This window comes from Aythya fuligula, chromosome 18 (assembly GCF_009819795.1).
Source record: "Aythya fuligula isolate bAytFul2 chromosome 18, bAytFul2.pri, whole genome shotgun sequence".
In the NCBI taxonomy this organism is placed as follows: Eukaryota; Metazoa; Chordata; class Aves; order Anseriformes; family Anatidae; genus Aythya; species Aythya fuligula.
In genome coordinates this window covers 12,507,222-12,532,929 of record NC_045576.1, presented here as the reverse complement: position 1 = coordinate 12,532,929, position 25,708 = coordinate 12,507,222, and the positions used below count along the sequence as shown (strand labels likewise).

Here is a 25,708-nt window from a genome sequence, read left to right as displayed (position 1 = left end):
ACCCTTTCTCAGCTGACCCCTCCTCACTCGTAGAAGTGCCACCTGCCCTCGGTGCTGTGTTTCCTAGCCCCGTGCCCCCCGGTGCTTTGCTCTCAGAGCTCTTTGCCCTTTGCTCATCCCAGGCTGGGGGCAGCTCGCTGGCAGGGTGGGCTCGCTGCAGTGCACAGCCTCACATCACACCTCAGCTTGGATGGCTTCATGCCACGGTCTGCCTCCGTGCCACCAGCACCTCCGTGCCCGGGGCGAAGGACCGTGCCCCGCGTCCCAGGGGACCCCTTCCCAGCTGTGTCCACAGCTGGCCCTGGCCCCGCAGCGCCTCGCGGCCCCGGCGCAGCCAGCAGAGCAGCGTCTGGGCTCAGACATACCTGAGCGATGGAGCAGTGCTTACGCAGGCCGGGCGGTGAGTCACCGCGGCAGGAATCACCCCAGCGCCCAGCACGGCTCCAGGAAGCCGGCGCTTACGTGGTGTAAACACAATCCCGGCGTCGCAGCGAGGGCAGCGGCCGGGAGGGACGTGCGTCACGCCGCGGGGCCGGGGTGGCCTTGGGGAGTGCAGGGGAGGAAACAGACCAGATTTGGGGGTTTCATTAAAAAATAGTGCTCTTTATTATAAATTATGGAAACATTTCCTTTCTGAATATAAATATAAATATGTGCAAAGTTTCATCTGAGTTTTGTTTTGGTTGAATTTTCAAGCATGGTTTTGCTCAGCCCTCGAGGCTGGAGGTGAAGATGGAATCTTTATAAAAGACAGTGATTCACGTAGACCTGTAAACATCTCTTCGGTAAAAAAAATAAAGAAAAAAGGCCAAAAAAAACCACCACAACTGCTTCTCCAGGCAGACGCAGAGGAACGCTCATGGGACAGCGCTCTCAGGGCATCCTCCTGCCGCGTTCCCGCAGGCATCGGTGCCCCAGGGAGCAGCACGGCCAGGGGCCCGGCTGGGATGGAGAGCTGGGGTCCGTGGGGAGGCCGGGCAGGTGGGGTGCAACACTCGGAGTAACGGCCCGGTGCCAGCTCCGTGTCCCTTCGGCGCTCCTTGGAGATGTGAGCACGCAGGACTCTGTTGTCAGGACGGGCTGCTTCCCCTCCGGCTTCGCAGCGTGTTGCCGGGACCATTACCACTCCGCGTCGCCAAACAATGTGCAGTAACCCAGACCCCGGGACGAGAAGAATATTAAGGCTTAGTCCCTTGGAAAATGGCAACGAGGGCAAAAAGGCAGCGACCTCCAAGTCTGGGGCCTGGTGTGAAAGGAGCTTCCACCCACAAGGAGGCAGCAAGAGGTAAAGTACGGGCAAAAACCACTTTCCCCTTAAAACCGAGGAAAAGCGTCAGGCACCAGCTGGACTCCAGTGCTTCTCATTCTCTCCTGGTGGGAGGGCTGTCGCCAGACCCCTCCGGCGCGGTCCCACCAGGGTGGCCATGCCGTGCAGTGGGCGCCGTCCCTGGGCTGCCCGCGCCCCGGGGCTCTGCCGACCCGGCTCCCCCCGTGCCGGGGCGCACTGTAACATCCACAGTTTGACCAGAGCAGTCTCCTTCCCCCAGACGGGGGGTGTCGCGCTTCCTCGGGGTGTCCCCCCCAACACGACGGGCACGAGCCACAGCCCCGGGTCCACCACGGCTCGCCCCCAGTCCCCTCCTCTCCTTCCCAGAGGGAGAGGCTTCTCGCGCCCTGCAAGTCCCTGCTTCTGCGGGGTGTTGTGCCTGTCCCCTGCTCTTGTGCTTGTAGCGTGCGACCTCCCTCCGCGGGCCCCTTAGAGGGGGGCATCGTACTGGTCCAGGAACTCCTTGATGGGGGCCGGCAGCTGAGTCATCTTCTCGTAGGAGTCCAGGTGCCCGTTGACGGTCTTGCGGCAGAGGTGCTGCAGAGTGGAGACGCTGGAGGAGAGCGGGCGGCTGAGCACCAGCGGGATCTTCTCGCCGCCCGAGTAGATGTAGTAGGTGCGCTTGGGGTGCAGGCCCCCCCCCGGCTGCTCGGGGACGGCGCAGGGAGCGGGCGGCATGTAGTGATGGACCAGCTTGAGCACGCAGTCGAAGCGGGGCACGGGCTGGCTGCTGCGGGGGTCGCTCTGCAGGGAGAAGCTGCCCCCCTCGCACTGGATGCGCAGGTTCTTGGTGCCCGACTCCGTCTTGACGCTGAGGGTGAAGAAGTGCCGCTGGTCCGAGCTGTCCCTGATGAGGAAGGTGCCGGTGGGCTCGGCGCTCAGCAGCAGGTTGGCCTCGCCGCCCGTCACCGTGCTCCAGTAGAAGCCGCTCTCCTGCAGCTTGCGCACGGTGTTCACCACCAGCTGGTACTCGCTCTTGGAGCTGAACGTCTTCAGGCGCAGGCTGGTGTCGAGGGGGCGGCTCATCCCGGCGGTGGGGAACTTGCTGTGGGTGACCATGGCGCAGGGAGCCAGCTTTGCGCGCTCGGGGTGCTGCTGCCGGGAGCAGCGGCTGCTACACCATCACCTGCGGCGGACACGGCGGTGAGCGACCGGCGGACCCTGCCCGGGGCACCCCCGGCCCCGCCGCCCCCGGGCACGGCGCCCGCTCCCCTCCGCGGATGGCCGCGACTCCGGTCCAGCCCCGGCCGTCCCTCCCGGGGGGCACCCCCGGCCGTCCCCCCGTTCCCCCCGTTCCCCCCGATCCGATCCGACCCGACCCGATCCGATCCGGTCCCGTCCCGTCCCTCCCGGTCCCGTCCCTCCGTACCTGGGGCGCGGGTGCCGGTCTCGGCGGCGGCCGGGCGCGGGGCGCGGGGCTCGGAGCGCGGCGGCGGGCGGCGGCGGAGCTGCCGGGGCCGCCCGGGGAGGCCTCTTATAGCGGGCGGAGAGCCCGCCCTCGGGTTCCTGGAACTGCGCGGCTTCTTGTAACGCTCCCCGGCGCCCTCCCCGCGCCCCGCCCGGCTCGGCCCGGCTCGGCTCGCCGCCAGGCACCGCCGGCCCATTCCGGGCAGCGCGGCCGCCCCCTCCCGCTCCCATTCATGCTCTTTCCTTCTAAGAAGAGGTGAGTCCCCGGCCAGCCCGGGGGCCGCTGCCCCCCGCCCGCTCCGCCCCCCCCCCGCCCCGGGGCGCACGGCAGCGGGCGGGGGGCGGCACGGCACGGAGTGGGGGGCGCACCCCCGGGCTGCTCCGGGGCGCGGGGACCCCGAGAGCCGCAGCGGGACCCCCGCCCCGCGGCAGCCCCCCCGGACCGGCCCCCGGTGGGCGGCGGCGGGGGGCCCGGCCCGGCGCCCACCGCCCGGAGCCCCGCAGCGCCCCGGGGGGCGCGAGCCCTGCGGGGAGGGGGCCGCAGCCCCCCGGCGGATCGGGTGTCTGCGCCTCGCCGAGGTTATTTCAAGCACCACATTCCAGCCTGCGCTGGCCTCGGTTGCACTTCCCAGCAGACCTGCAGGGAACAAAACCGCCCTCACTTCGCACGCTTGGGAACGACCGGGGTGACCCCCCCCGGCTGGGGCCCGGGGGCTCCGAGGGGCCGCCCAGCTCGCCCGGCCCGCAGCCCCCCCGACCCCCCCCCCCGGCCGGGGCCAGCGCTGCCCGGCAACCCCGGGGGGCTCCGGGCGGCCGCGGCGCCGGTCTGCGGGGAGCCGCGGCGAGGCCGAGCGGCCACGGCTCTTGTCCCCCCTGGCCGGGAGCCCCGGGGCCGGTCCCGGGGGGCGTCCTCATCGCCTCGGGCCCGGCGGGCGGCGGTGCCGGAGCCCCGGGGGAGGGCAGAGCCCGGTCCGGGGGGGGGGGGGGGGCTGGGAGCCGGGCGGGGAGCGGCACCGGGACCCCCGGGGGGGGCTTCCCCCGTTCGTTCGGGCGTTGTGAGCGGGCCCCGAGCACTGCGGGCTTGGCTCCGTCCGCGGGGCTCGCTCGGAGCCGTGGGGCTCGCCCCGGAGCCGCCGCTGCCAGGCAGGGGCCGAGCAGCGCGGGGCGGTTCTGGGAAGCGGGGCCGCGGGGAAGCCGCGGGGCTGAGCCGCAAACGAGCTCCTGGAGCCCTGCCTGGGGCGGGGAGGGGCCGCGAGGCTCCGGGACGGCCGGGCCCAGCGGCGGCTCCTCCCGGGATGGGACGGGGGCGGCCCCCGGCCCCCAGCCCCCGGCCCCTGCCCAGCCCGGGGGGGCTCTCCCGGGGCCCCTCCTCGCCCGGCCGGGCCCGGGGCAGCCTCGTGGTGGGGGGGGGGGGGGGCGGGGGTGGGGGGGGGGCGCTCCCCGCACAGCCCCGGGCCCGGGGGGGCCCTGCCGGGAATTGGGGGGGGGGGCAGCGAGACAGGGCCGTGCACCGGGGGGGGAACCGGGCACGGCTCGGGGCGTGCGGCCGCTGCCCGTGGGGTGCGGGGCCGGGGGACACTGAGGGGGGGGGCACTGAGGGGGGGCCCGGGGCCGGGGGCAAGCGGCGCGGCGCGGGCAGCCCGGAAGCGGAAGCGCGTGGCGGGCGCGTCGCCATGGCAGCGGGCGGAAGCGGAAGGCGCGCGGGGCTGATGGCGGCGGCGGCGGGGGGCGCGGCGCTGTGGCGGCGGCTGTCGGCGTGGCTGCCGCGGGGCCGCCTGGGCCTGGCCGCGCTGCTCGGCCGCCTCTCCGACCGCCTGTCCCGCGGCCGCGACCGCCGCGCCCGCAGGTAAGGAGCCCGGCCCGCGGGGGGCCGGTTCCGTGGTCCCCGTGCTCCCCGTGCTCCCCGTTACCGCCGATCTGGGCCTGACGGCGGCTGCCGGGCCTCTACGAGACCGCCGGGAGCGGCCCCCGGAGCCGCCCTGCCCCGGCCCCCCCTCGGGCCTGCCGGGCACCGCTCGGGGCCTGCAGGGAGCGGCGGGCGCGGGGCCGGCCCTGGCGGTGCCGCGGGGAGGATCCCGGGGCTGCCCCCGCCGCTACCGGGCAGAGGCGGCCGCGTGCTGCAGAACCGCGGCCCGGGGCAGGGCTGGTCGGACAGAGCGGTTCGACGGAACCCCTGGATAAAGGGGCCTCGGGCACCCTCGGGCACGGCTCCCGCTGCTCGTGGTGCGGGCAGCAGCGGGGCCCTGTCCGCTTCGGGTTTGTTTCGGTGCCCCCGGTGCCCCCGCGAGGTCATCGCGTGTGTGCCGGGGGCAGCTCTGGTGGCACCGTGCCTGTCCCCCCTTCCCTGCGGGCAGCAGATGCGTGGTGGCCACGCTCGCTGTCATCCCAGAGCTCTGTGTTTGCCCAGCGTCTGCTGCTTCCCCTTGGCAAGCCGAGGAGGTGGTTTTCCAACTTCTCGTTTGGGTCCATCGGGGTTTGTTAGCGCAGACAAATTACTGAACTGAGCCCTGGAAAGGCGTGACGGAATCTGACAAAGGTGAGCAGCGCGTGGATCCCCTGCGGCGGCTGTGGGTGAAAGGACAGCGCCGGATCCTGCAGTTTCACTTCACCTCGGGCCCTGCAGATGAGGTTTTACAGAGAATAAGTGTTTCAGCTCCATCATGAGTTGGTACCAAAACCGCAGCTTTTAAAAATAGAACATGCAAAAAAAAAATCCCTCGTTTATATTTAGGGTCAGCTTCTTATGTAGAAGAGATCTGAGGTGGTTCCTCTTGGTTCTGTTTTCTCTTTCCGGTTAACGCGATGATGTGGAATCCGCGGGAAGGGTTTCCCCCCGCCGCTGGTTTCTGTTTCTCTGAAAGCTTCCTTTGTTGAAGTGTGGAATTTTGATGATTTCTTCATAATGTTACAGGGTTTCTGTTGTCGTGTGCTGCTGAAGGATTGTGTTACACTCAGGCTGGTGCTTGAGCTTTTTGCTGTCACTTTTGGGTACAAGTTGCCGCTTTGGTGAGCGGCTGCTGTGCCGTTGTTAGTGCGGGCTGGAGCAAAATACTGCTTTCCCTGATCACTGTACGAGTCTTGGGCGCGTGACACTAAATGAGTTCAAACAGTTCTGTCTTGGATTACCAGCTCAAACACAGCAGGGATCTCTAAGGCACGGAGGGAGTTGGTTAGCGGGTAGCAGCACCCGCACAGAATTCGTCTGACTGTAAGCTGGTGCTGCTGGCGCAGAGAAGCCCACGGAGCCGAGTGTTGGCCTGGTGGAGCGAGGGTGTGGGTGAGGCTGCAGCTCAGGAAATGGCTTGGAATCCTGCTTTAGGAAGGGGGGTTCGCAGCCTTCTGCGAGGGCAATCGGCCAGCTCTGGCTAGTGGAGCAATAAGGAAAATAGCTCTTTTTTCCTGCTGATTAATTATTGTCATATAACGCCATAAAAATTGCTACTGTTACCTCGGTGGGAATAATCGTAGAGAACATAATTTGTAATCTGCAGGGCGAGGCTATAATCCTGAGTTTGTTACTGCTCTGTGAGCTGTGTGCTTTGTTTTCACAGTGTGTGTGGGGATGCTAATCTGAACTTGGGTCGCTCGGGCATCCTGGCTCCGTTCGCCACGTGCCCTGGAATGATAAAGGGATGGTGGGACACTGGGCCCATACGTGGCTGGTGCCTTGAGACATGAGCTGGGCAAGGTCCCAATCAAGTTCTGTAAAAATGGACTTGTGTGGGCTTAAAAACCAGCACTTCTGGTATTCCTTTTCCGCTTTGAAAAAAAAAAGAACTTTTTTTTTCTCCATCTCCTACGGGAGATTTCTGTTGTTCACAGCTGAACTGCGTAATCTGTAAAATTTACGGGTGTCCAGTCTGAGCTTAGTCCCCGTGATCTGGTGAAAGACACAATCCCAGGAATTCTTGCACAAACTGACTCAGACCTTTGTTGCAATGAATAGTCAGTGACAAAGTAGTGGATTTTCCAGGAAACACAACTACAAAGTGTCTGGCTTCTGCGTAAGGGTACTCGGAAACCTTGTGAAGATCCAGTGTTTTATCATGAAGCAGTTGGGTGAAATCATCTTCCTGGAATCTGTGGTCATCTGGGCTTTGGATTATGGTAAAACCTAAAAGTTCCTCCTAACGAATTCTGGTAAAGGTCGTTATCAAGTTTCTCCTTGGTTTGTGGTGATGGCAGAATGCGCTGGGGTGGGCCGCAGGCTGGTGGTTGCCTCCTGGCCCCGCGGGACCTGGCGCTCCTCTGGGACGAGGCAGCCGCCCCCGTGCTGGCCTGACCGAAGCCGGACTCTTGCGAGGAGGTTTCGCAGTCCCAGACCCTTTCTGTCGGCTCTGGGGAGGCAGTTGGGTCACTCGCTCTTTGATTCCTGGACCTCATGGGAGTTGTTGCTGCTAATTGTGCTGAAATGTGGTTTTGTCATGCGGACAGGCTCCTACCGGGTTTTTTTGTGTGACTTGATGATCTTGCATACATGCGAAGCCTCCAGAGGAGAAAATCACCATTTCCTTCTTGCCGTCCCCCTGAGCAGGACTCTTAGCAGTCAGTCGGTTTCTTCGAGTGACTTCAGAGCAATGCAGTTTGTTCTGAAATCTCTTCTTGAGGAAGGAGCCTCCTGCTGCCTCCCCGTCACTTGGAAGTCTGTGGCAGGAGCGGAGTCCTGCCAGGGCTGGGGCAGAGCGGGGGCAGCAGGGCTGAGTGGGGCTGAGTGGGGCTGAGTGGGGCTGTCCCTCACCTTGTGCCCCTCGAGACGCTGCCCGTGAGCAGTGCTCTGGTGCTGCGGCTTTTGCTGGGACTGCGTTCAGGCACTTTGCATGTTCAGGATCTTTTTCTGGATGAGTTTGAGGGCTTGAGGCTTGTTCCTTTGTTTCACTAAGGAACTTTTAGAGCAGTGTGCCTTGTTCTGAAACATCTTTACTTGAAGTAGAAACAAGTGAGCCTTAGCCCAGCTGAGAGCTAAGCTAGACATAGAAATCACAGTTAACCACGGAAAAACTGTGCATGTGTGATTGAGGTTGAGGCAGAATTCAGAAGCGATTGGTGACGGGGATGGCTGGCAGCCCCAGCAGCACCAGGCTCCTGGTCTGTGGGTGTCTGGAAGAGCTGGCAGCTCAGTCTCTTAAGCTTCTAGCCCTGTCCTGTTCTGAATGAGCTGTTTCCCCCTGCTTCCCCTGCTGGTTAGGGGCAGGAGCCGAGGATGTTCAGATCTGTTCTGTCCCCTTTTGTGTATGTTTTCTACCTCAGATTTGGTTTTGATGAATCTGCTGGAAGTATGGGAAGGGCGTTCTTGCTATTGTGAACCCTTCCGATGTATTGGCCCTGCTTGTGGCTCTTCCTTTACCTCCTTGGGGGCTGTTTGTGGGAAGCAAAGGCTGTGTCACACAGAACTCCCCCACCTCTCTTTTCACAGATCCTCATGGCTTCTCCTAGCCCCGCTGCTCACCCCTCCTGTCCCCGTGGTCACCGCCCCGCCGTGCTCCCTGTGTCCGGAAGGAGCACACAGGTTCCAGTGGATCAGGAACCTGGTGCCAGAGTTTGGGATCTCCAGCTCTCACGTCAAGGTGCTTTCATCCCCGGCTGAATTCTATGAACTCTTGAAGGTCAGTTGCGGGTTCCAAGCATGAAAGGGTTTTGGGAACTGCAGTGGTTATGGGCGTCACAGGCAGGTCAGCGCGAAGGAGCAGCTGCAGGTTAATAACCCAGCCTTCTGTGTGAAACACGATTGCTGTCAGCACTAGGTCAGGTCGGCCAGGCTGGGTCTAGCTGAGTCTTAAAAACTGTCAAGGGCAGAGATTCCCCCCCTCAGTAACCAGTTCCAGTGTTGGGCCATCTTAGCTGTTTATTATTATTATTATTTTTGTGTCCAACCTGAACTTTCCAAAGCACTGTCTGTGGCTACCATATGTATATATAAATATTTATATGACTGTAACTACAAAGAAAAATTTGCCTCTGTCTTTGTAACTGCTCCTCAAGTAGCTGTAAGCTGCTGCTAGGTGACTCCTGGCCTTCTCTCTGCAACACTCAGCAAGCACAGCTCCCTCAGTCCCTCCCAAAGGCCTCTGGTCGTTACAGGGTGAGTCCTGTAACGCTGCATCTCGCAGGTGAGTAGCGGGACTGAGGGGAGAATTCTAGCTCAGTTGCTTGAGTCTCTTCACAACGTGTATGTAAAGGAAGTTCAAGTCATTCTGGAACATGTTTTAGAAGGTTGCAGTAAGCTGTTGGAGAGCAAGACTTAAGGGTCGTGGAATAACACAACAAACGACTTGAGGTTGGGAAAGACCTCTGGAGGTCTGATCCCTCCCACAGAACAGGAACAGCTCTGAGTTTAGATCCAGCTAGGTTCTGGCCAGTTCACAGGGCGGGCTACGGAGAATTAAAGCAGTTGCAGAATGAAAACTGGGATTGCCAGTGTGATAGTGATACGTTCCAAGGGCTGCGGCTGGGGCTGTGTAACTGCTCTTGTGTTTGATAGTTTTAAGCGTAGGGAATGCGTTCCTCAGCTTCCCAAAAGCACTTCAGCTTTTGGATGCAGCAGCGGTGCTGATCCTGCTCTGGAAAGACCCGTGTGTTTTACGTCCGTGCTGTCAGTGTGGTGTTGTTTCTGTGCAGACTGTGGTGATCTGGCAAAGTGCTCCTCCTCGGGGGGAACTACGGCTCTTCTGTGGTTTGAATTGTTAGCTCCTAGTGATCACAGCGATCGAGGATGAACCTGAATTTATTTTCTGCTCCTCTCAGGTGCAGATAAAAACAGCCAAGCAGCGAGTGGTGATGGCTTCACTGTACCTGGGAACGGGGCTCCTCGAGCAGGAGCTGGTGAGTGTGGGAAGGGGTTGGGAAGGGGTGAAAATGAATGCAGAAAGAAAATGCCTACCCTTGCAAAAACATTTACACACATTTTCTCCTCTCCTTGAGAGCTGTCTCATGATTCCTGGCTGTGTTTGTGTCCTTGCACTTGGCATGGAGAAGGGAGGTGTAGGCAGTTTTTTCTAAGCCCAGTACAGAGCCACGTAACTCGTGAATGTTTTCATGGGGTAATGAGCCTGGATATTTCAGACTGCTAGAGGTTACTGGCATAGTGTTCAAAGGGTTTTTGAAGAACTGTGGGATCACGCGTGATTTTTTTTTTTCCTTGCCATTTTTCTTGAACATAATTAAAGTTGTATGAATGTAGTGCTGTGTTTTATCCTGCAAATGGTGAGTTCTGATGCGTTGCTAGCTCTTTGCATTTAAGACAGAGGTCAGTTTTGCTTCATGTTGTTTACCTTTTCTGTTTCCTGTCCTTCCCTCTAGAAACAAAAGCATTCCCTAAGTCCTTTAGGGAGAAGCCTGACCTTGGCCAAATTCTTATGTTTGAATTCAGATTCTGTAGCAGGGTAAAGGTGGACGGAGTGCTGAGCAGCATTTTATGCCTGTCTTTGTCTGGGCTTGCACACAGGATTTGAATTTGCATGTGACAAACAGCCTCAAGGTTAAGGAATAAAACCGCCTCTGTATCATTTGTGAACTCTCCCAAGGTTTTCCTTTCGTAACACAAATCTGCAGTTTGGGAATGACGTTGGAACTTTTTCTGCTAAATTAAATTGCTGTTCAGAGGCCTGAGATTATGCACATAGAACTGATGCCCTTTCATATGCTGCTCTAGGCTGATAGAGTAGGATGCCAGTCTGGCAGATGCAGAGCCTAAACCACAGTGTTTTGCATGACTAGGAAAGACTTAGAGTAGGGTGTGGAAACTTTCGTGACCACTGACTCCTGGTTTCTGAACACTTTCCTTATAAAGCTTCGTTTGCGTTCTGTAATGAGTGGTACAATCTCTCTGCGCAGGTGGATTGCTTAGAAGAAACACTGGAGAAATCATTGCAAGCAAAAGAATCACCAGACCTCAGAGTTTCCATTCTTCTTGACTACACCAGGGGGTCTCGGGGTAGGTATTATGATGCTCTGCTTTCTTCGAAGGCTTGTTCTATAGTTGTACTGGACGTGCTGTCATTTTTAAGAGAGAGGCTGCCTTGGCTGATTGGACCTGCAGGCTTAAATCACGTGTTTCAAAACCTGTCCTCTTATATACCAGTAACTGCACGTTCCCAGAAAATCTTCAGGATGAGCAGCTTTTTTAAAGAAAATAGGTGTTTGGCCAGTGATCTTCTGGCTCCTGACTGCTTTGTGCAACTTGTTCTTTCTTGCTTGTTCAGTTCACTTGTCAGCATGTTTGCCCTTATCCATCATGCTCTTATGTTTTCATTTTTAAAGGATAGTGGGGGAATTGTTGGAAGTAGCAGTACACTTAACCTTTTGTGGGGACTCCTTGTAGCACGTGTTATTAGTGCTGGGTGTGGGCAGTGTCAGTCCTGCCCATCATTTGCAAGGCCCATTCATCAACAAACGTACAGGTCTGGATAATTTGATATTGATGTAAGTGTAAATGAAAGTGATTTTTAAAAAAAAAAAAAAAAAAAGTTAGGCACCTGCAGATGAGGCAGGCGCTCATTCTGTAAGCAGCTCCTAGCTGAGGAGTTGTGCCATGCCAAGGTGTGTTCCCTGCATGGTGTGATCCCGTGTGTGTAACTCCCGTGTCTCCCAGGCAGGAAGAACTCTCGGACAATGCTAATTCCACTGCTGCAGCGATTCCCCGAACAAGTCCGTGTTTCCCTCTTCCACACCCCAAACCTGCGTGGACTTCTCAAGCTCCTGATTCCGGAGCGTTTTAATGAGACCATTGGGCTGCAGCACATCAAGGTCTATCTCTTTGATGATAATGTGATCCTGAGCGGGTGAGTCCTTTCCTCTCCAGGCCTTTCTGTGGTTCATTTAGCTGAGGTTTTGATGCAAGGTATGCGTACCACCAGTATTGTCTGAACTTCAGTATTTGCATCTGTTTTTTCTGTAATGATGATAGCAATGCTTTTCTGATACGGAAGAGCAACCATAGGTCTGTCACACGAGGTTCTCATAAGAAAGACAGCCTTTTTCAAAAAACAAAAACAAAACAAAATCTTCAAGATTCAAAAGGAAATGGCCAGTTTGTGCTTTAGTCTTGTTATATGCGGAGTGTGGTCTGCAGCTTCAGCTGGGGCATTCAGGATCACAAGTATATGCTCTGTTCTGGAACTCAGCTCTCCTTTTTCTCTCCTAGTGCAAACCTGAGTGATTTGTACTTCACCAATCGTCAGGACCGCTATGTTCTCCTGCAGGACTCTCCTGAGATTGCAGACTTCTTCACGGAGCTAGTGGATGCAATTGGAGATGTGTCTCTGCAATTACAGCAGGATGATACAGTCCAGATGATGGAGGGGATGGTGCACCCGTACCAAGGTAGGAGGGAGTCTCCCTGTCTGGTTGGGTGATAGGATCCAGAGGAGGGCCAGCATTTTATTTAAGGAGGATGTGAACTCTACCCATTTGTGAACTGTAGAGCGTCTGACCTCTGTTTACAGGCTGTGGGGAATCCCATTTCTGTGCCATCCATTAGGAAAAACAAGGTTGCTAGAGTTTTGCAACGGAATCTATCAGGATGTTTGTAGCACAGTTCCTAGCTGCCTTTGAAACATCTGTTTCTCAGGCATAGAGGAGAAAGTTGTTTGGTTTTTGTGTCAAAAAACTCCTTTTTGTTCTGATATTGATGTCCTGTCATTAGCGTTTCCTGCTATGTCATAGGTGGTGCATAGCTCGGAACTATTAGGTCCTAAATGCGACCTGTCCTGGTTTTCCTGCAGGGGACAAGGTGGCTTACTGTGAGATAGCAAATCGCAGGGTCATGGAAGTGATCAACTCTGCCAGGACACGACAAGAACTCCTGCACGCAAAGACTTTCCACAGCAGTCAGCAAAGCAACTCCGTGTTATCCCAGCAAGGCTCTCAAGCATCTGGGGGTCTGAAACCAGAACCTGACACCTGGATTTATCCCTTAATCCAAATGAAACCTTTTGGCATTCAAATAGACGAGATGGTCACAGAGACGCTGCTGACAGAGGCTGAGCGGGATGCCAGGATATACCTCACCACTGGCTACTTCAACCTGACACAAGCTTACATGGACCTCATTCTGGGCACTCGGGCAGAGTATCGGATTCTCCTGGCCTCACCAGAGGTGAATGGCTTTTTTGGTGCCAAAGGGGTGGCAGGCGCCATCCCTGCTGCCTATGTTTACATAGAACACCAGTTTTACAGTGAGGTCTGCTACCTTCACCAACAGGAGAGGGTCCAGCTGCAGGAGTACTCGAGGGCTGGGTGGACTTTCCATGCCAAAGGTAAGATGCCCATTTCTCAAGGGGACTCGTTCAGAACGCATGTGAGCCTTTCCATATGCTTGGGGTGTGTGACTAGCGAGGGGATGGCTGGGTGCTGAGCCTGGATTTCACCGCCAGATTACTCATCCAGGGCTTGAACACTTGGCTTGCACAAACCTGAGTGTTTGGATCACTCAGGAGACAGCTATGCAGCGTCATGTCTTGCCTCAAATGCAGTTAATTTAAAAATGAAAACAATTTCTGCCATCATAGTCTTCTGTGGAAGACTCCAGTTTCCTTCTTACTTGATGAAAAGAAAAGGCACAACTTTGACAAGCCCGCCACCACCTTGAGCAGAGCGTGAATATTTTCCCTTGACTGGTTGTTGCTGGTAGTCTCTAAATTTGACTGTTCTCTTCTACGTGATGCTGTAGGAAACACTTGGCCACTCGGCAGTGGCTGTTACTAATGCAAATAGTTTGGGACGTGCCAAACCTCTGCTGGAGCAGGGGTGTCTTTTTAAGAAGTCTGACGCCTGTGACTTTACCAGTGCCGTGCCTCTTACGGTCGCCCCGTTTGAGGCATGCTGGTGCAGCACCTCCCAGAATGACTCGGAGTCGCGGTTGAGCGCAGCCCTCGGCTCAGCTGAGACGTCTGTGCCGCGTGCCGCGGCGCCTGTCCTACCCCAGGCCTCGGCAGGCAGAGCTCTGCTGCGCTGTCACTTCCTGCGGTGGCTCCGGGTCCCCCAGGACAGCTCTGTTCCTGTAAGCGCTGCCCGCCTGGCACTCGGCACCACGCACGTTTCCCCGGCCGGCTCTGCGGCGTGCTGAGGGGCGTCCGCGTTGTTTGCAGCGTGTCTGATGGGAAGGTGAAGGATGCGGCCCCGGAGCCAGCGCGGGCCTGTTCGGGGGCCATGGCCGGTAGTTCATCCGGGTTTGTTTGTTTAAGGAGATTGTGGGAATGCCTCTATCTGCCCTGCTTCCTGCAGCGCTGTTCGGAAGAAGGTTCAGAGGTGGCAGGAGAGAAAGCTGCTGATTTGGCCTTCTCTTGTCTAAAGAAAACAAACGAGTGTTACGGGGCTGCCTATATATAGAAACTACAAATCTTCCTGCCGAGCGCTGTGCCTCGACAGCAGTGACACCGGCACCTCGGGTGCCCTAAAACCCCTGTCCCCCTCCGGGGGCTCTGCTGAGGAGGTGCCTGCCTGGCTGGGAAGTCGTGAGTGATCTGCCTTCCAGGAAGCACGTGCTCAAGGGTTCTGTGGTTTGCAGGTTCCTCCTCTTGCCGGGCACTGCTGGCTCCGAGTGGGACTTTGTGGTTTGGCATGGATTGAGCACGGGCTGCTTCTCCAGGCTACCACAGGGCACCCGCCTGGTAGCCAGCCCCTTCCTGGCCTGGCTGTGCCCGTCTGGGGGAGCAGCACGAGGCTCGGGGGCTTGGCAGGAGGGGCAGGCTCTGGTGCCACCGCCTCGTGCCCGTTCCTGCTGTGGGGTGCAGGACGGGGCAGCTTTGGCTCCCTGCTCTGGCACGCTCTGCCCTTTGGCCCGCGTTTGATTCCGTTTTCCTCTGCAGGAGTGATGCAGTGTGTGAGAGAGGACAGGGCAGAAAGGGGAAAAGGGGTGATCCTGGGGACAGAGGAAAGGCGCCTGGAGCTTGGCTGCTGGGACACAACGCATCTGCAGCGGCACAGGGCGCCTGTTACCGCCCTGGGCTGAGGTGAAGGCCGCCCTTCAGTCAGCCTCCCGTGGGATCCAGCTGATGTGTGCCCAATGCAGTCGTGCTGCGGCTGGTGTTCTGCAAACCCTTCCAGCTCCTCCCGAGCGTTTTGTATCCCCCAGCCCAGCTTCCTGCACCATGTGCTCCTGCGGGGCTGTGACTGTCCGGAGCTTTGCTGGGCATGGGTGCAGCTCCAGCAGCCCAGCTCAGCACCGCGCGGCTGCCGGGGGTGTGGGGTGGGAGACGCAGCCCTGGGCAGTGGGAGCAGCTTTCCTGGGGGCGATGCCACGAAATGGGCCCGCGGAAGCGCTCTGGGTGCGGTGCTGCAGGTGAGGCAGGCCTATCTTTTAGGGTTAGGGCCTCTTCCACAGAAGCATCAGGTGACAGAGTGCGGGCAGGTGGCTGTTTGCACCGAGATAAACCTGCAGTGCTGCTATTGAGCGGCGGCTGGGAAACGGCTCTTCCTCTTTCTGGAAAGGTGAGTCACTGTTTGAGCAGATCCTGCCAGGTGGCCATAAAGCTAGAGGCACGGGAAAGGCTGCAGGGCTGCCGCAGGGCCGCTTAGGAAGCGCGTGGCAGCGCAATCCTCGGGGCTGCTGCCCAGCACGCCTCTGGCTGGCCGTGGGGAGCCTGCTGTGGCTGCTGGGCTCGGGCACTGGGCAGTTGCTGCAGCCACTGCCTTTGGTGGCAGGGATGGCCAAGCCTGTGCCATCTGCTGGCCCCTGGCCTCCTCGCCTGGTGGGCACTGTGTCCCTCTGTGGCAGGGGGGTGGCAGGGGGCTGGCAGGGGGCTGGCAGGGGGCGCAGCGGCAGCTCAGGGCCGGGAGACGCAACTGAAAGCGGCCGCGGAGCTGCTGAGTGCGTGACGTGGGGGCGGGGAGGAGGTTACAGGAACCAGCGGTGAATCGGCAGCTTCTTACTCAAGGCATTCTTGGAACTGCTCTGGGGTTGAGTTAGGAAACCTGCTTCTATTTTAAGGACTAGGTGGTTTTTTGGCTACGGGTTCTTTGTTGTAGTCCTTGTGTGACTTGCGGTAGGGATAGGGCACCTGGCAGGGACCTGCCGGGGGCCTTGCTGAGCGCTGGTGCGCTCCAGGGGCCAGCAAATGCTGCCTGGATCTGTCTGTGGGCTGTGGAGCTGGCCCTTGGCACCCCCAGCTGCTGTTTGCTGCCACGCTCAGCTCTGTGCTTGACAAACCGTCCTGGGCTGTCTCACGCTTGCGCTGCCTCTGTGCTGGTGAAGCTGTGTGTGAGCTGCAGGGGTGGGTGGACCTGGGAGGCTTCATCCTGGCAAGAACCGAATTCATCTTCTGGTTGCTCCTCAGGAAGTGAGTGGGCGTAATAATTTGCACTTCTCTTACTAGTGTTTAGTTCATGTGAATTCACCTGGCGGAGCGGGGAGATGCCTCCTCACACCACTGTCTTGTGAGGTCTCAGGAAAGGAGTTACTCACTGCAACTGCTCTGCTTCGCTCCGAGCTGACAGCTGCAGTGCCGGCCTGTCTGCCTGCTGCTGCTTTTCCTTTCCCTGCTGCAGAGAACACACAAATTGTTTGCCTTATTTCAGTGTTACTGAGATGTCGTGGTGCAAAACGACCTCGGACGTAATGATGGTGACTCATTCTGAATTATTTTTGGGCCCCCCTTGCAGTGCATTTATGTTCTTAAGAACGGGTCCCTGGGGTGGCACTGCGGGTGCCGCAGCCCCTGCAAAGGGCACGCAAGGCTGGGCAGCGCGAGCTCTGCAGGTGTCCCCCAGGGTCTGCACCGAGCTCTGCAAGAGCTCTGCACACTTCACTGGCCAGAAGGAAGCGTGTTTTTGACAACTTGCTTTGTGTCGTGGTCATTTATGGTTACTGTAAATCCAACATGTTTAATTCATTTCTTCTAAGTGAAGCAATTGTTTGAGGCTACCCCAGTCATTTCCTTTGTCTGCCACACTTCCTTTCTTCTCCTGTTTTTCCTGCAGGCCTCTGGCTGTACCTGGCGGGAAGCAACCTTCCCTGCCTAACGCTGATTGGCTCTCCGAATTTTGGGTATCGATCCGTGCATCGCGATTTGGAAGCCCAGGTCGCGATAGTGACAGAAAATAAAGCTTTGCAGCAGCAGCTCCATCAGGTAAGTGGCTGCTCAGGGGAGATGATGTGCATGCCGTGCTTCTTGGTCACGGAGGGAATGCTGATGACGCAGTCGCAATAAAAACCTACAGCCACAATCATTCAAACCCTTCTCGAGCATAGGAAGTCTCAAGGAGCTGTCAGTTAAGTGACTATTGATGAGATGCCTGCTACAAGTGCCTGTTTCTGGGAAATGGAGGCCATAAATGGGCAAGAACATGTGTCCCCAGTGAACTCGAGTATCAGCGCTCAGGCGCTGGATGCTGAGACACGGCGTTCGGAGAGGATCATGCAGCACGTTCTTGGGCCTCATCCCCCGATATTTGGGCATTGCCAAGGCAGCACCGTGCTCTGGGGTGACGAGGTCGGGCCCTCTTAACCACCAATCTCACACCCGTGGAGGACTTTGCTCCTCAGGCGTTCGGGAAATCCTCTGTAGGAACATAAATGCCAAGCAGGTAGCTTTTGGGTGGCTGCCCGCAGGCTACGGAGGTGAACAAGGGCAGGGGATCGTAGTGGAGTTTCTGCAGTAAGAGCATTGCTGGGCTGCTTGTGCTGCCCCTGAAGTTACGTGCTGCAGCTCCCAGTGTTGACACAAGCATTTTTCAGTGGCTTAGTGTTCAGTGTCCCAGGTTTTTCTGTTTTCATTAGGCAGCTTAGTCCGTTAAGCGCTCTTCACTCAGTCTTGACTCTGAATCTGCTGCTGGAGCTGACATTGTCCCACGCAGTTCCTCATGTAGTACTCTGCTACAAAGCATATTGGCTTTTGTTGCCTTTGTGTGTGACTTAAGGATCTGAAAAATGTATTGTAATAAGCTGAGTCTTGGCATAAGAAGGCACGGTTGTCTTCAAGATCAATGGGAATTGCCCTATTGCATCAGGGCTGTTCCACAGAATGAGTCAGAGTATATCTAATCAAAAACAATTCTATTACTGGAAGAGTTGCCTGAATATTTCAATTCATATCTTGCCTCTACTTGTTTCTAATGGAAGGAGAGAATCAATGAAAATATGACAAAGGAATTTTTCTCAACCAGTGCTGCTGCAATGATCTAATTTAAAGGGCTTTAAATGATTCCCGTTTGCTGGAAGCTGATTTTGAGATTAGCTGTCTGTTTACTGTTCTGTGATCGTTGTTTAGAAGACTTAATTTTATGCCAAGGTGATAAAGCCTCTAATGGAGTGTTGTGTTTCTTTCTCTGTGCAAATTGTAACTCTGTTCAGCACCCTAGCTGAAGTGACATTTCAGCTGTATGAACAACCCGAATACCTAGCTTTTCCAGTGTCTGGTTTCCAAGGAATGTTGACATGTAAAAAAGTGTGTTCTGGGCTTTTCTATTTGACATTTCTTTTTTGAGCGTTTAAGCTTTCTGTCTTCTTAATAATAACCTTCTGAATAATAACTGAGCTTTTAATATTGCAGCTGATGTGCACTAGCTGCTTCTGAATACTTAACGTGTTTGTGCCATGAAATCACTTTGGCTATGTAGCGTTCAGTTCCAAACCTCACCAAGGATTTTTAAAATGGGGAAAAACTGAGTGGTTTGGGTATCTCACTGAGTGAACCGAGTATCCTGTTAAAGTCTCCGAATTTCAGTTCATATAACTGGTCTCATTTCCAGTGGTCAGATTACCTCACTGTATCAGATGGCCATGGCAAAGATTCTTCATTGCAGGGTTGATCATAGCATTTTGAGCGTTTTGGGTTTCTAAAATTAAACTGAGTTGGCACACAAATGTCTGCTGTCTGTTACTGGTTCATCTTTCTGGTGCTCCTTTCCAATGCTTAGTTCCTGCTTCCGTGTTCCACTCCTAATTTTAACAGCACAGTTTTCTTTCTGTTGTTTGTGACAGTTTAACTAGTTAAAAAAGAAAAAAAAAAAAAGATTAAGAACAGATTTACAGGAGCTGGTCTGCTCTTGTTTGCCTGCAAATCTAGAAACCTAACTACCATTGATAAGAAAACCACTTCTACCTTTGATCAAGCAGCTGCTTTCACGTGCAACTCGAGCATGTATCATCATCACGATGGTTCATTTCCTTCTTCAGCAGTATTGTGTACACACTGAAGAAGCCTAAGTGTTTCTGGTAATTTAGTTGAAATCATGACTGCATATTCATTTGAAAACACAGAGCTTGAGCTGTGTCTAGAAAGAGCTGCGTAAGCCAGTCTCTTGAGATTATGATAGTTTCCTTTTCTGGCAATTACAGCAAGGGATTTAGGATTCTTCTGAAACTGAAGGTTAGCTCTCTTGAAACTGTAGGGCACAAAAAGGCAAAACGTTCTCTCTTTGCTCTTTGTAGAGTTTAAATTGCTAATTCTCGATGGTCGGTTACTTAGCTCGATGGTAGTCATCAGAAGGAGGAGTAACGTGGCAGGCGGGTTTGAAGGACGGATCCTGTGCTAACTCCTTGGTGGTTTGCTTGCTCTGTGAGTTGTACCGCATGGAATGAGACTCCCGTGTTCAGGCTTGTGGGAGAAATGATGCATCCTTTTGGCAGGATCAGTGGCCAGTTTTACCTGAGAACTGCCTTTTCTTAAAGGTCATTATATTAGAAAAAATTGAACACTTAGAATTTACTGGGATGGTGTTTCTTTCCCTGTACAGGAGCAGGAGCAGCTTTACCTCTGCTCAGGCGTAGTCTCATCATCAACATTTGAGCAGCCAAATCGGTATGTGAAGCTGTGGGTGAAGCTAGTAACACCTCTGATCAAGAATTTCTTTTGAAAGAAGAAAAGTTGCTGCTTTGGGTGAGTTTTCTGCCATTTTCACGGGGAATTTAAATGATACTGACTGTGGTTTATTACTGTGGTAGACTTTTTCATGTGGAAGAAATGGATGACGGAAATACACAGATGTGGGAAAAAAAAAATCAGGTGTCTCTCTTCTCCTGAGTTACTCATCACTTTGACTAGAATCACCTACCAACATTTCTGGAAGCTTTGTGCTACTGTATTTTAGAACCAGTCACTCAGATATTTAACGGGATGGAGGGTAAAGTTTAATGGGTGATCAAACAAGTAGCTGTGAAGAGAGAGAGCTCTGAGAAGGAAAGGAGTCTAGATGGTTGCAAGCCGTTGTTCCATTTGGCTTGCTTCAGTGCCCTGGCTCCCAACCAGCCCTTTATCAGAAACCACCAATTGACTGGTATCTGTCATAAGAAACTCTACGGGTTGTAAGAGTAGTCTCCACGTGACAGCAGTTCCAGCACTATTTTTATTGATACTTTGCTAAAGTAGTATTGGCACAATCAAACTCAGAGTTACACAACTTTGTTGTTATTTTTGGCAAGTAAAAGCATCTGCTTTTTTCCATAGTCACTCAGTTTTAGATCTGCAAGAGCAGAGCAACAGCAGCAAGGATCCACTTGGCAGCTTTTTCTTTTGTCTTTAGGTTAAAGGTCCAGACATAGGTGGGACCTCGCATCCGTGTCTTATAGACAGGACATTCGTAGACGTTCTTGGTGTCCATGCGGTCCACAGGGATGGCTCTGATGAAGATGACTGGCATCATGGGCGTCAACTCCTTCAGCCGAGCATCTGCGATAGCCCCAGACTGGATGTCCCATCGAGCGCCTGCAATATTACAAAATTGTTGTGGTACCAGCTACCCAAAGGCCTCTTCACTTAGAGGTGGCTGTTTTTGTAACTGTTAATGGGTGGGAAGGAATTTTTCTAGCAGCACAGTTCAGGGATAAAGCGTGCAGGTTGGGGAGCTGTGGCTTAGTAGTCGTTAGGGCTAACGTTATCGCCTCGCTGTGACTCATGAATGCATTTTGCCTTGCTGGGTGTGGGATGTCTAAATAAGTTGTGCCCCTGCTCATCCCTTCAGCACAGGTTTGCGTGGAAGGTGCATAGCTGAAGGCTTGGCCATGGGGGGGAACTACAACAAGCTGTCCGGTGTGCTCCGTGCCCTTGTTTAAGTCGGCCCTTTTGGTGCTCAGCTAATGCTACCATCTCATTCCCTCTCATTTTTTTTTATCAGTAATTACTTTAGGTTCTGAGTTTCCTGGTTTGTCTTATTCACACATTAAATAGCAGGGTCATATGTTTGTTCACTAGAAACATGTAGCTTCAAACAACCCAGTCCTCAGGTTCACAAAATGCAGTCTGCATTTCCAGAAAATAAATCTGGTTTGTGAAACTCCGCTCGTAAACTGGATGGGTGCTGCCCTCAGCTGGCGTGTCTGACACTAGCACGGATCAAGGCTCTGCTGCTTGGAGCCTTTGCAAAAGCTGTACAAATCAAAATTGAGTAAGCTGTAGAGTATTAACACCTGCTCTGTTTGCAGTAATTTTTTAGGCTGACCTGGGATTTCTCAGTGCCTGAAACATCTCACAAAGGATGCAGTCTTATACCTTCCATGAATAATCCATGTACATAGGAGCCTTCTCTGGGTGGAGCTGTCATATCCTCACGGTTTTTCTTGGTCACTTCCACTGAAAGGCACATCTTGTCCAGTGGCCATTCATTTTTTCTGGCCATGGACTGCATGATAGCAGTGAGGAAAGACTGGGGATTGAAGAATCCTGCCAGCCACACTGTCGCAGGCAGCACAAAGTCCGTTGTCCAGACTTCTAGTTCCTGGAAAATAAAACAGCAAAGTGCTTTAGAGTGAAGCGTGGCCTTTGGACAGTGGAGTGCTGCTTTGCTGTAACAAGGATGTGCCTAATGCACAAGCTTCGGGTAACGGGTGGACGGGGATGGAGTGGTCTTCGATAAGTAAATATCAGATTGCAGTGCAGCAATTAAACTTCAGCTGTTAATTGGGATTGCAGTAGATACTGCTGCTATTTCTTTTTAACAAAGCCACTCTTTAAATACATGGTTTTATTAAATATTTTTTCTTCTGGGACTTAAAGTTACTACTGGGATATTTAATGTTCTTCTAAAGCAGCGATATATGCTAAGGGTGGGCCTGTTCAAACTGCTCTCATTCTTGGGGTTACAGTCCATTTCAGATACTTCAAACTGCTTAAATTAATATTGAAAAATAAAACAGTTAACCACTGTGTACGCTGATGGAAGTGATTCCTGGCCTTCTGTGGTATCTGCTTGCTCCACAAGATCTAACGTTCAGAAGAAATCTGCTCACCCTGATGCGAAGGAGCAGGTCTGCATACCAGGCTCCTAAGCTAAGAAGAGAGGGGTAGGCGTAACGCGTCCACGACTCGGGCACGTTGTCATAGAAGAGAGCATTTGCCAGCTCTTCCATATCTGATGTAATCGTTAGTTCTCCCTTTAAAAAAGAGAAAAGGCTGGGCAGTTTTATCTGGAAAAAGCAAGACTGGTGGAAGTATCTGATTCCAGACCCAGCACAAAGCACAGGGCTGGTACTGCCGGGCTGTACCTCACGGGGTGGGATGTGTAAGGGGGTGAGCAATGGTAGCCAAGGGCTTTGTACAAGACGGGGTGTGAAACAAGCAACGGCCACGTGCAAGTCACGAGAAATTATTCGGGAGGGAGAGGTGCTTTCTAGCCAGCTACCTGAACACTTACCTTTAGTCCCAGATCTAATTCTTTCAGAGAGCGCCTGATTTCGTGGGTCAAGATGTTCATCCTTTCACATTCCTGGAAGGCAACCACCACGTAGGGCGTCTTGTCCTCCGCTTTAGCCATGATCTCCATCATGTTGAATGGCTCTGGCAGCTTCTCAATGATCTCGTCTAGCACTGACTTCACCTGGAAAGAGACCATAAAACTCCTCTTATCTAGGGAAAAAATGCTGCAAGTTAACAGCTAGTTAAGCTAGTAAGATTTTTCTTTTTCTGCCTTTGTCCTTTCCTGTGCTTCCTCCTTAGTAATTCTCTACACTTCTACTAACAACTCTTTAATCTTAAAAAGCAGCAGCTCTTTGTTGAGAGCTAGGAAGATAAGATTTCAAGCTAAGGCATCTGAAATTCAACTGTAAAATCCAAGGAGTCAGAAGGAAGACTTTAAAAAAAATAAAGTCTGTATTTTTAGTAGTTGTCATCATGCACAGAAATTACTAGGCATGCTCAGGCTGTGGAGGATGCTGCGTGTGAGCCACGCTTTGCCTTTGGCATGTCTCTACCTATCCAAGTAACCTCTCTGACCACTGCTGCCTCTTGTAACTGCACCGTGGGCTCATGTTGAGTAAACATGAACTGGTAGCAGCGTTTCTGGGTTTCACAGAGATGCTGGAAGAGAGCAGTGAATGGCCCTGAGGGTGACCGTGGCCACCACTTTGTGAGCCCTGGCTTCAGGCCCCTGGCTGCGGTGGCAGTGCCACAGCTCAGCAGCTGTAGAGGGCTGAGCCGCTTGCTTCACTTCCATTGCCAGTACCAAAGGGAAGGGAGAGCACGGTCACACAAACCCAGTGCAAACACACTCAAATAAAACCTTGGAGGAGCGTCCAGCTCGTGAGCACTGAGCTGGCAGCTCCCCCGGTGCCAGGCTGGCAGCGTGCAGCCTGTGGCTGTGCTGGCCTTGCAGCTCTGCTCTCCCGCGCTGCAGGGAGCGGGGGTGTCCCTGCCCCTCGCATTCCCTGGGGGGTTGTGCGGGGCCTGGCTCTGCCCTCCCCGGGCAGCCCCCTTGTGGCCTCTGCAGCGCCGTGTTCGCTGTGCAGAAGCAGAAGCTGCACTTGCCTTTTCCTCTCGGGAGACACCGGCACCTCCTCCAGCGTCCGACTCTTTGGGCTGCATTTCTAAAACTGTCCGAAAAAGCCTCTCCGAGGTGACGGTCAGGAAGCCGATCTCTGCGTTGGGGTGAAGGCCGTACAAGTAGGGGCTCTCTGGGGGCAGGTTGTCATCGATGTACTCGTGGTAGCCCTGAGCACGAGGCAGTTACTGATGTCACCTTAGCAGGTACTTACGTCTGAGCAGAGTTTCACTTCAGCCTTGAAAGTGCATCATTGCTTTCCTGCTGATGGTGCTTTACAGCTAGTTGGCCTTGCTTATTTAAGATGATTTTCCACTCGTGTCTTAAATAAGTCTTTACCTTACCACACCAGCCGCAAGAATTCTTTTTCCAGTAATTCTGCCTGTTTCCACTGGATTGAAAAGGCACAACTTTTTTCCTACACTCCCTCTTGGTTTGCACGAGGGAACTTTGGTTTTCCACAGCAAATTGTAATGCTAATTACCACAGCCTATCATGAGTGAGATCCGTCTTACCTTGTAATCCAAGCTGGGAGGGATCAAAAAGCCCGGCGCTAAGTACAGTTCCCCGTCCAGCATCTCTACGCTGATGTATTCACTCAGGTAAGTCCGACACAGCCGGCGGTCCCAGTCGTCTGTGATGTGCCCACCGTACATGATTTCACCAAAGAGGTACCGGAGATCATCCCAGGGGACCTACAAGGACGCAGATGCTCCCCGTGAGCTTCCTGCTGCCTCTGGGGCTCCAAGAAGCCCCTTGCAGGAGGTGAGGGCAGCTGCACGCTTCGCTGTGGAGCCACACGAGCTCTGTTTGACCCACAGAGGTAACAGTGCCCCGGGACCTGCAGAAGCAAAGGGGAAGAGGACACGGGGCCGAGGCCATGGATGTGTCCTGTGCTCGCCCACCGATTGCCCCTGTCCCCGTCTGGGCTCCTGCACCCTGCCCTCCGGCTTTGCTCGGGTCAGCAGTGTGTGGCTGAGGGGCAGGGCTGGGCAGGACGCTGCTCGAGGGGGAAGCCCAAGCCTGCTCCTTGCACTCCTATTCTTGGGGCACGCTTTGTGTTTGGGGCAGAAAGACGTGTTAAAAAAACAACACAACGACCCAGCCAGGGGCTGAGCCAGCGTGTGCTCTGCTCCCAGCCCGTGCTCAATGCCTGTGCGCCACGGCCCTGCTGCACAGCTCCCACACGAGCAGGCGTTTGTGCAGCAAACCAGGGCTTTGCCCCTTCCCCTCCTCTTCCCCTCCCCTGAGGAATGGTTGTTTGTAAGGCCCTTACCTTTGGGTTCGCCTCCAGGTAGTTGTACAGGACGTTAATGGATATGGTCAGGTCACCGTTATTGAAGGGGTAAGACCTGTTCCAGCCCTGAGCACCAAACTTGCGCCGCTCTGCCACCACGGCGTGGAAGTAGCAGAGTGCAAACAGGATGCATTTGAACTCAATCTCTTTGCTGCACATCTCTAATGTGTCCTGCAGTGGAAGAAAAGAGAGTGGGCTTGCAAGTGAAAAAGTGAATATCACCGTCAGCCCTCTGGCTGTTGAAGAAAATTTACAGGAGCTGGCAAAGTAGAACTGAAGACAGGGTATTTAAAAAGAAAAAAAAACACACACACACATAAACTTATCTTTTAAAGCCTTGCTGGGTGGTTAATTATTGCACTTGATTGTTTACTAAAAAAATGAGCAATCTATACACACAGACACGCTCGGGCTCGCACCCCTGGCATGCTTGGCTGGGGCAGCGCGGTGCCGCCCGGCTCCGGGGTGAGCCAGCAGCCTCCCAGCGCCTGCCCTGCCCCGGCAGCCCCGGGGGCTCCGGCTCTCCCCGACGCCCCTGTGAAGGTGCCTGGGTCTGGCTCCTGGCGCAGCACCGCGGGGGCTCGGTGGGGACCAGGGGAGCCGGCAGCACTGGGGGAGGAAGCACGGGGGGAGCAGGGTGCGGGTACCTGGGAGAAGAGGTCGAGGGCTTTGTGCAGGTTGGCGTACATGCCGGTGGGCGGCTCGTTGGTGATTTTGATGGCGTTCTCCAGCAGGCCCTGCGGGATGATGTGCGCCTCGGGGCTGGGGGCCGGCTCGGCACTCATGAAGACGCGGTAGTCGGCGTGGCTGCCCATGCCGTGCTGCTCCACCCGCTTCTCCAGCGTGCCCAGCCAGCGTGCCACCAGGTGGATGTTCTGCAACACAGAGCCCTGCTGTACGGCGTGCTCTGAAATCCAACCCCGGGAATCGCTGCCGTGCCCTCCGCAGGGAGCAGCTGCAGCGCGATGCGGTGCCGCTCGGGCTGGGGATGC

The 25,708-nt window shown here is 54.9% G+C and overlaps 3 protein-coding genes across 4 annotated transcripts in view; 1 reads left to right on the top strand and 2 right to left on the bottom strand.

The window, feature by feature from the left end:
* Positions 1 to 1,419: 1,419 nt before the first annotated feature.
* SOCS3 (suppressor of cytokine signaling 3) lies at positions 1,420 to 2,386 on the bottom strand. Its single transcript, XM_032199764.1, has one exon. The coding sequence runs from the start codon at positions 2,384 to 2,386 to the stop codon at positions 1,757 to 1,759; it is 630 nt and encodes a 209-aa protein (XP_032055655.1). The 3' UTR covers positions 1,420 to 1,756.
* A 2,057-nt stretch (positions 2,387 to 4,443) lies between these two features.
* Positions 4,444 to 21,829, top strand: PGS1 (phosphatidylglycerophosphate synthase 1). Of its 2 annotated transcripts, XM_032199576.1 has the most exons (10): positions 4,444 to 4,580; positions 8,148 to 8,337; positions 9,476 to 9,553; positions 10,565 to 10,664; positions 11,322 to 11,511; positions 11,874 to 12,052; positions 12,454 to 12,987; positions 16,649 to 16,797; positions 19,406 to 19,548; positions 20,192 to 21,829. In XM_032199576.1, the coding sequence occupies exons 1-9, from the start codon at positions 4,444 to 4,446 to the stop codon at positions 19,523 to 19,525; spliced, it is 1,677 nt and encodes a 558-aa protein (XP_032055467.1). In that variant the 3' UTR covers positions 19,526 to 19,548; positions 20,192 to 21,829. The 2 variants fall into 2 exon arrangements, with proteins under 2 accessions (XP_032055467.1, XP_032055466.1); XM_032199575.1 differs by lacking the exon at positions 4,444 to 4,580 and having other exon boundaries at positions 7,833 to 8,337.
* Positions 20,048 to 25,708, bottom strand: part of DNAH17 (dynein axonemal heavy chain 17) — a 35,170-nt gene continuing 29,509 nt past the window's right edge. Inside the window, exons 73-80 of the mRNA XM_032199574.1 lie at positions 25,364 to 25,591; positions 24,696 to 24,887; positions 23,935 to 24,114; positions 23,407 to 23,589; positions 22,298 to 22,480; positions 21,894 to 22,037; positions 21,157 to 21,382; positions 20,048 to 20,373 (exon numbers count right to left, since the gene is read on the bottom strand). Of these exons, the coding sequence (XP_032055465.1) occupies positions 20,126 to 20,373; positions 21,157 to 21,382; positions 21,894 to 22,037; positions 22,298 to 22,480; positions 23,407 to 23,589; positions 23,935 to 24,114; positions 24,696 to 24,887; positions 25,364 to 25,591 (1,584 nt within the window). The 3' untranslated portion in view covers positions 20,048 to 20,125. The remainder of the gene's footprint in view (positions 20,374 to 21,156; positions 21,383 to 21,893; positions 22,038 to 22,297; positions 22,481 to 23,406; positions 23,590 to 23,934; positions 24,115 to 24,695; positions 24,888 to 25,363; positions 25,592 to 25,708) is intronic.

Excerpts from the sequence above, each read along its gene's own strand:
- SOCS3 (XM_032199764.1), bottom strand. The coding sequence starts at position 2,386 with ATGGTCACCCACAGCAAGTTCCCCACCGCCGGGATGAGCCGCCCCCTC.
- PGS1 (XM_032199575.1), top strand. The coding sequence starts at position 7,885 with ATGAGCTGTTTCCCCCTGCTTCCCCTGCTGGTTAGGGGCAGGAGCCGA. Across the intron at positions 9,554-10,564 it reads GGCTCCTCGAGCAGGAGCTG|GTGGATTGCTTAGAAGAAAC; the intron begins GTGAGTGTGGGA and ends CTCTCTGCGCAG. Across the intron at positions 12,053-12,453 it reads GATGGTGCACCCGTACCAAG|GGGACAAGGTGGCTTACTGT; the intron begins GTAGGAGGGAGT and ends GTTTTCCTGCAG.